This window comes from Erpetoichthys calabaricus, chromosome 5 (genome assembly GCF_900747795.2).
Source record: "Erpetoichthys calabaricus chromosome 5, fErpCal1.3, whole genome shotgun sequence".
Lineage (NCBI taxonomy): Eukaryota > Metazoa > Chordata > Cladistia > Polypteriformes > Polypteridae > Erpetoichthys > Erpetoichthys calabaricus.
This window is the reverse complement of record NC_041398.2, coordinates 232,854,107-232,863,233: the sequence shown is the minus strand read 5'-3', so window position 1 is coordinate 232,863,233 and position 9,127 is coordinate 232,854,107. Positions and strand designations below refer to the sequence as shown.

General features: G+C 45.7%; 1 protein-coding gene across 7 annotated transcripts in view; it reads left to right on the top strand.

The window, feature by feature from the left end:
• The first annotated feature begins 7,613 nt into the window (after positions 1-7,613).
• rapgef2b (Rap guanine nucleotide exchange factor 2b) overlaps positions 7,614-9,127 on the top strand; it is a 401,507-nt gene continuing 399,993 nt past the window's right edge. For 4 of the 7 annotated variants that reach the window (XM_051928099.1, XM_028802642.2, XM_051928100.1 and 1 more), the window contains exon 1: positions 7,619-8,347. In XM_051928099.1, the coding sequence (XP_051784059.1) occupies positions 8,279-8,347 (69 nt within the window). In that variant the 5' untranslated portion in view covers positions 7,619-8,278. Of the gene's footprint in view, positions 8,348-9,127 lie in introns of all 7 variants that reach the window. The other 3 variants (XM_051928101.1, XM_028802636.2, XM_028802643.2) reach the window with 3 other exon arrangements.

Below are 9,127 nucleotides of genomic sequence, written 5' to 3'. Positions count from 1 at the left end.
CCGGGCAGGGTGCCAACCCACCGCAGGACACACACAAACACACCCACCCACACACCAAGCACACACTAGGGCCAATTTAGAATCGCCAATCCACCTAACCTGCATGTCTTTGGACTGTGGGAGGAAACCGGAGCGCCCGGAGGAAACCCACGCAGACATGGGGAGAACATGCAAACTCCACGCAGGGTGGACCTGGGAAGCGAACCCGGGTCTCCTAACTGCGAGGCAGCAGCGCTACCACTGCGCCACCATGCCGCCCCCATCCATTATCCAACCCGTTATATCCTAACTACAGGGTCTGCTGGAGCCAATCCCGGCCATCACAAGGGGCAAGGCAGGAAACAAACAAACCCTGGGCAGGGTGCCAGACCACCGCAGGGCACAAACACACACCCACACACCAAGCACACATTAGGGACAATAAAAGATCGCCAATGCACCTAACCTGCATGTCTTTGGACTGTGGGATGAAACCGGAGCACCCGGAGGAAACCCACGCAGACACGGGGAGAACATGCAAACTCCATGCAGGGAGGACCCAGGAAGCGAACCCAAGTCCACAACATTCTACTTAACATAATTGTTCTTAAGTTGTTCTTTATTGTTTTGTTTTTTAAGAGATTTCAGTGCAGAGAGTCTTTAGTGGCAGGTTGGGATAAAGGCTTTCATTCAAACATTCAGTCAAATATCACAGGCGGCTGCACAGGACTTTGAGCAGGTGGTGGTGGTGGTGCAGAACATCACCATAGAAGAACTGAAAAAGAAAACAGAGAAAAGTAAAGATCAATAAAGATTGCAGGATCTTTGAAGAGTATGATAATTTTATGCATATCTAGTTTTTAAGAGTAGAACTAAAATGAAGTTACAAAAAGGACAAATAAAAAAGTGGATTTTTAGGAGTTTTCTGAAATGATTCACAGTGTCAGCCTGGTGTATTTCTATTGGTAAATTATTTCAGATTTTTGGTGCATAACAGCAAAAGGCCGCTACAGCACTGCTTTTATGTTTGGCTCTTGGAATAATAAGCAGGTGCTATTCGAAGATCTAAAGTTACACTCAAAAATAGGAAGGGCCAAGATTATTCATTGCTTTATATAATACAAGTAAGCCCGCGATTCGCTAGCGAATCGGAAATCCAAGAATGGCAATCAGTTTCTGTTCTGTCCGATATCTGGATGGATGACATATCATGGAGGGTGGGTGCGTCTGGGGAAATGTCATTTGATTACATAAGTATATCTGTACTAAAGCGGTTTCGTTTTGTGGAGACGTGATTCCGTTGCCTTTGCTAACACCGACTGCTGGCAGAGTGGAGCACAGCAAGTTTAGTGTACAGGTTGTGGTGTTCGTGTGCCAGCCACTGAGTCTGGGAAGCCGCTGGGTTAGAGTCTGTGACCGTTATGTGATCTATATTACTGGCACAGTGGATTAGAGCAAGTGTAGCTCACAGGTTGTGTTGTTTGGGTGCCACCTACTGACTCTGGGAAGCCACTGCGTTTGACTCTGGGGCGGGCGCCACGGCGCATTACGTTGTGTTATTTGGGCGCCACCTACTGACTCTGGGAAGCCGCCGTGTTTGACTCTGGGGCGGGCGCCGCCGTGTTTTGGGACGCTGCTGCGTTTGACTCTGGACTCTGGGGCGGGCGCCAAACTGATTGACCATACAGTACAGTAATGTATGTGATCTACATTACTGGCACAGTGGATTAGAGTAAGTCTAGTTTACAGGTTGTGTTGTTTGGGTGCCACCTACTGACTCTGGGAATCTGCCGCGTTTTGGGAAGCCGCTGCGTTTGACTGTACAGGTTGTGTTGTCTGGGCGCTCAGAGGTTGTGTTGTTCGGGCGCCACCTACTGACTCTGGGAAGCCACCGCGTTTTGGAAAGCCGCTGCGTTTGACTCTGGACTCTGGGGCGGGTGCCAAGGCCGCAGTGCGCATGCGCCTTGGTGCGTCCGCCGTGCATATATTAACTGTGGTTTAATAAGATAGATATCATCAGTAGTATTTCAAAGTCAGTTCTGAAGGACATAAGTAGCTTATGTAACAGTGCTAAAACTGGTGATATGTACTCACATTTTGTTTTTCTGGCTAAGATTTTTGCTGCTGTATTCTGGACTAACTGCATCCCTTGACCACAGTTTGTGGACTGTACAACAAGAGATAATCAGGCCCTCGACTTGTTATATGGCAGTGTTAAGGAGGCACATCACTGTGTTGCTTTGACACCCCTGGAACGAACAGACAACAACTTGTTTCAGCTATTACCCACATGTAAACCTACTGTCCAATGGCTGCCAGTCATCACCAGGACTTACTGGTGTGGACAAGGTAGGCTGAGCAGGTTCTGCAGGATAGCTTTGAGAACTCTGACTGGGCTATGCTTTGCAGGTCACACAGTGAGGACCTTGAGGAGCTTAGCCATTGTATCACAGATTACATCACAGTTCCCCCACAGATGGTGTGCTGTTTTCCCAACAACAAACCATGGATCACAAAGGACCTGAAGGCCCTGCTGAACAAGAAGAAGAGGGTCTTCAGGTTTGGTAATAAAGAAGATATCAAGAGGGTGCAGTCAGAAATGAGGAAACAGTTTCGGGAGGGGAAAGCTCCCTACAGAGACAAACATAAGCACAAGTTATAGCAGAACCTCATGAAGGTAGTGTGGAACAGAGTAAGAACTATCACTGGCTACAAGCAGGAGGAAAAGAACAAGAAGAGGGAGAATGACACGAACCAGTTCTTTAACAGGTTTGTCTCATAATTCCCAGTCCAGCCCACCCCCAACAATGTCAGTGTCTATGTGTCAGTTAAGAAGGTATCAGCCTCCCTAACCTCTGCTCCTTAGGGACAAGCTGACAGAGATGGGAGTAGATTCATACCTGGTGGCATGGATCGTGGACTATCTTACAGACAGACCTCAATATGTGCGTCTTGGGAACTGCAGGTCTGACATTGTGGTCAGCAACACAGGAGCGCCGCAGGGGACTGTACTTTCTCCGATCCTGTTCAGCCTATATACATCGGACTTCCAATACAACTCGGAGTCCTGCCACGTGCAAAGGTTCGCTGACAACACTGCTATCGTGGGCTGCAGGAGGAGGAGTATAGGAACCTAATCAAGGACTTTGTTAAATGGTGCGACTCAAACCACCTACAACTGAACACCAGCAAAACCAAGGAACTGGTGGTGGAGTTTAGGTGGACCAGGCCCCTCATGGACCCCGTGATCATCAGAGGTGACTGTGTGCAGATGGTGCAGACCTATAAATACCTGTGAGTGCAACTGGATGATAAATTGGACTGGACTGCCAATATTGATGCTCTGTGCAAAAGAGGACAGAGCCGACTATACTTCTTTAGAAGGCTGGCGTCCTTCAACATCTGCAATAAGATGCTGCAGATGTTCTATCAGATGGTTGTGGCGAGCGCCCTCTTCTACGCAGTGGTGTGCTGGGGAGTCAGCATAAAGAAGAGGGACGCCTCACGCCTGGACAAACTGGTGAGGAAGGCAGGCTCTATTGTAGACACGGAGCTGGACAGTTTGACATCCGTGGCAGAGCGACGGGCGCTGAGCAGGCTCCTGTCAATCATGGAGAATCCACTACATCCACTAAACAGTATCATCTCCAGACAGAGGAGCAGCTTCAGCAACAGACTGCTGTCACCATCCTGCTCCACTGACAGACTGAGGAGATCATTCCTCCCCCACACTATGCGACTCTTCAATTCCACTGGGATTCCACCTGCATTTTTATCACTTTTTAATTTAATATTGTTTTTTTATCAGTATGCTGCTCCTGGAGTATGTGAATTTCCCCTTATCTATCTATCTATCTATCTATCTATCTATCTATCTATCTATCTATCTATCTATCTATCTATCTATCTATCTATCTATCTATCTATCTATCTATCTATCTATCTATCTATTGTGGCACGTGGCTGGGACGCCCAGGAGGACAGGAGGAAGGCTCATGCCTCCTCCGGATCATGAGGGGGCGACCATCCTGGTTCCTTTGGGGGCCATGGGTACAGAGCTGGGAGGCTCAACCCTGTAGGGGCCCGTGGTCACCGCCAGGGGGCGCCCCAGTGCCTGGTGTGGCGGAAGTGCTGAGGGGAAGAAGACTGGGGACACCTGGAGGGCTTCCGGGAACACAGCCGGCACTTCCGCCACACAGGGGAGTGTCCGCGGAGGAGTGTCAGGAAGCACCTGTATAAAAGGGGCCGCCTCCGTGCAAATGATGACTGGAGTCGGGCGAGGAGTGGATGAAGTCTGAGTGGAGAAGAGTGGAGGCGGCCTGAAGGAAGCAGGCACTGAGAAGAGAGGCCTGGACTTTGGGGGATTGGTGCTGGAGGCACTGGGTTTGTGTATAATTGAACTGTACATAGTGTAAATAAACGTGTATTGGGTGAAAATATGATGTCCATCTGTCTGTGTCCGGGCTGCTTCTCACTCTATCTATCTATCTATCTATCTATCTATCTATCTATCTATCTATCTATCTATCTATCTATCTATCTATCTATCTATCTATCTATCTATTGGAGACCCCAGTGAAGCAACAGTGCCAGCACGCCACTAAGCAGTGAAACACAGTCGATGAAATTTGTCCCCTGATAAACACCTGCATTGCAGTTCAAAAACAGATGTGCCGCACAGCTAAAACTGTTGTGTTACTGCCAGGACAGACATGAGGAGAGATGGACTGAGTGTAAGCAGTAGGTGCCTCCCCCAAAGGCAAAAATGTCAATCAAACCTCAAAATCAGTGACGTTTCATGATCAGGTCTTGAACAGAAATCAATACTAGGCCCCACCCTTCTCTATGGATTATTGCAAGGTCCCAATTCCTTTATCTTAAAAAAATGTTATTCGCATTTATGAACCCTCGTCCTGCAGCAAGGAACCTGCGAGAACAACCATGTCTGTGGCTCACTCACAGATGACAATTGCGCATGCAGTGCTCGATTCTTTTGATATCACAGAACAGGAGTGCCAACTAATAAATGACCTAAAATAGATGGCATGCCAATTGCACCATGATAAAATTGGATGCAGACTTCCTCTTTGTTGCAACCCCTGAAAGGCCATCTCACACCTTTCAGGGGTGCAAGCACCCCAGATTGGGAACCCTTAGAGTAGGGTTGTACCCCAATGTCCTGGCTGAATTGCCCACCATGACCTTTTCCATTCTGGCCCTTAATCATGCCCTGTCTCTAATTGCTAACTATTTCTCTCTCTTCATCACATAATACTTGATGTTTTTTTGGAAGAAATAAGTGGATAGGACTGGCGAGCTTTGTTGGGCTGAATGGCCTGTTCTTGTACAGAGTGTTCTAATGTTCTAATAGGTAATGTGTGGTAAGCATACTGGCACAAGAATGGCTACCATTGCATCACTCAGGTGGCTTACTGCACATTGGTGGTAATTGAAGTGACTCCCCACTGTCTATGTGAAGTGCTCTGAGTTAGAAAAGTGCTATATAAATGTAATTATCATTATTATAAGCAGTGGCAGATTTAGGTGTGACCAAAATGGGCAACAGCCCAAGCTGGCATAATGCCGGAGGTGGCATGGGGCACTGGAACCAAAAATAATAAATAAATAAAGGAAAATTAAAGGACACACACACCATAAAGTGTGTGGTATATACACTGAGGGGAACCATTTATGTTGCTCAAGGGGTGCACGCTCCAGAAACTGAGGGGAACCCCAGGGCTCCAAATAGACTTTGTCCGATTATAAAGTAGGTAGGTAGACTTTATTATCCCAGAGGGAAATTTCTTTGTAGCAAGAAAGTACAAAATGCAAGGCAATGTTACAGGAAAAAGAATCAAAGAGGTAACAGCTGATGACTTAGTTTTATCATAAGCATACACACTCAAGATTAGTATAAATAAAAATAATTACCTTTAACAGTACACAAAATAATAATTCAGAATTTAGCATGTAGCAGCATTCCTACAAGTAGCTAAATTCAAAATGCTTATAGTTTTTGGAATAAAGGAGTTCTGGTGCTCTTTACCTTTGGAAAAACTAAATCTGCAGCCTGATGGCAACAGCTGGAATTCTGAGAAAAGAGAACAGCGATTCTCTGACAGAATTGAGTCGGCCTTCTTTCTAACCTTTGTTTGTGATACAACAGGGCTGCTGCAAAACCAATAACGCTACTGCTAGTTTTCACAATGTTATTAAGATGATTTAAATTCTTTATGCCAGGGGTGTGCAAAGTCATTCCTGGAGGGCCGCAGTGGCTGCAGATTTTTGTTCCAACCCAATTGCTTAATAAGAAGCACTAATTGCTCTAGAAACACTTCTGCCTCATATTAGTTATCTCCCTCGTTAAGATTTTGAACCCTTATTGCTTATTTAAGTCTTAAACAGCTGCATTCTTGGTTTTTAATTGCTCCTTATTAGCAATAAGATGCAAATGAAAAAAGAAACCAGCAGTTATCCATTTTGCTTGTTACCCTTTACGCCTGTGTGTATTTATCGTGCACTATTTGGTTTAATTAAATACTTGGAAGGAAAGAGAAGAGAAAAAAGTGAGGGATTGAGAATTACCCATCCGATTTACACTTCAAAATATTTGGATGATATCTTTAGAATGGAAAAAAAAATCTAGGATATGAGAATGACTTGACATAGCAGAGTTAAAGCACTAACAAGCCATGAAATGTAATTATTGGCAAGGATTGTTTTTTAATTAAACAACTGGGTTGGAACAAAAACCCGCGGCCACTGCGGCCCTTCAGGAATGACTTTGCACACCCCTGCAGTTTATGCTGTGGTTGTCAACAAATAAAAGCAAATTTGACAAAGGATTCAATAAAGTAGTGTTTCTCAACCACTAGATTACCCAGACTGCCACTGGTGGGTCGAGAGTTGCTGTTGTTTATATTGGTAGTGGGTTGTGGTTGGTCATGAAGTGGATAGTGGCAGTTCACCATTCTGAAAATCGTGCTCTTCCCACCCCACTGTGACAACCAGGCTTGATTTAACCAAGGGGGACACCCCCCCCCAAAGGGCACCCTCTGATTTAACCAAGGGGGACACCCCCCCCCCAAAGGGCACCCTCCCCACCCCTTCCTGATGATTGCATTGGAGTCAATCAAGTGAAAAGCCCCACCCTGCTCTGCCGATGGTGCCACTTGATTTTCCAGGAGGTAACCCACCTTTTGTGGGACACTTATATGGGAAAACGTTGGTCACGACACCAAAAAGGTTGAGAAACATTGCAGTAAAAGACTTATAAAGTATAGTATCATTAATGGATTTGTCCACTTTAAAACGATCGAGTTTCATTTATCCATTAGTTATATTTTATTTTATCTTGTAAATGTTATTATTCACTTACTTATGTTAACGATGCTGTCTCTCATTTATGGTATTTAAAAGACCCCAGAATATCATGGAAATACAAAAAGTTCATTTCACAAATCAAGTGTAAAAGTTACTCGCTCCCCACAGGTAACTGGACAGATCGGGACCGCATTGTGCTTCATCGCAGCATTCGACACTGCTATCCCAGGACAGTGCGCTAGGTGACACTAGAGAGCACCGCTCATGCCGTCCCTATTCCGCCGAATTCGACTGTTGTGTAAATGGTCTCGCCCCGGAGGGTTTTTTCTGTCAGTCACCATGGAGGTACAAAGCGCAGAGGCATGGCGGCGTTCTCTTCTGATTTAATGGACTGGCGAGAGACAAAGCGCTTTGTAGAGAAACAGTGCCGTTGTTTTTTTGTTGCGCTGTGCATTTATTTTTCGCGCGAATGAATGAGCGCAGGAGGACACGCGTTTCCGACCCAGCCGATGTATTTGCCTGGCAGTCTGCGATTGTTTTAGAAGCGCAATGCTCAATCGGAGAGCTTAATCCTTTTGCAGCTTGAAGAAAGACAGAAAAAGAGAGAGAAAGAAACAAAGGAGACAGTTTTGTACATTTTTTAATTAGATATTATTGTTATGTGTTTTAAATGGAACTTTATTTTCTTGGAAAGTGGTACCGCGGCAACTTTGCCTATTTTCTTCTGCTCCCTCTCGCGAGCTGAGAGCGCCTCCGTAGAAGACTGCGAAGCGGGATTTTTTCCTTTGGGATTGGATTGATAGAACAACTCAAAACCGCGGCTGGAAGCGCGGCCTGCGGGACCGGCACCGGGAACTGACGCCGGGAGGGGACGGGACCGGCAGCAACCAACCCGTTCTTTACTGAAGATTCTTCCGCCACCCCTCCTCTTTTTTAGTTCTTCTTATCTATTATTTGCTTTGTGGAGAGGACCAGAATGGCGTCCTACGTGGATAACAGTTTCCGACAGGCGGTGATGAAAAATCCGGCAGAAAGAACGCAACAGGTCAGAAAAAAAAAAACCTGTGATCGGAGTTCGGTAGAAAGTGTCCATAAGTTTATCGTCATAACAACATGCCTAACTTGCAGATGTTCTTAACTAACGTCCGGGTAGCTGGGAGTAGTAATGTGTGCCGACTCTCTACCTCCGGCGCATCGCCGCCTTAATAATGAGAGGGAGAGGCGGCGCGGGGATCGATCAGGCTGCCCGGAGTAAAGGGTGGGGACGGAACAAGTCGTAGCGGAGATTTGATGAACTGGGTGCAACGAGACAACCGTTAAAATTGGCAATCGGCGCAGAAAGTTGTGCCTGCTTTGCTTAAAGACCTCATTTTAATAGAATTGTCTGATTTTGTGATGTTTTCTTATGTAGTTGGAATGTATATACTGGCTAAGGCATTCTTGCTAATGTACAAGTAGGCATCCTATCGCGGTGATCGAATCCGTCTGGTACGGATAGTGCAGTGCGTTAAGCACGTCGAGTACAGAGTAATCTTCTGATGAACTACAATAGTTTTTTTTTTCTTTCGAACGTTGTATTGTATTCATAAGTTGATGACAGTTGCCTGATTTATAATATCACAAAAACAGCAGTACCAAAAGAGTCACCGATTTTGTTTGCCTACTTGTGTTAAAACTAAAGTTTAGAAACTTTGTTTCATTGGTCAGACTAGGTGCAAATAGCATTTGTGTAATTAATAAACCAATGATCTAAATTTGGAGTCGTGAGGTGGTGGAGGCAATCCAGGCAGCATTGGATACAAGGGAGGTGACAGCCCTTTACAGG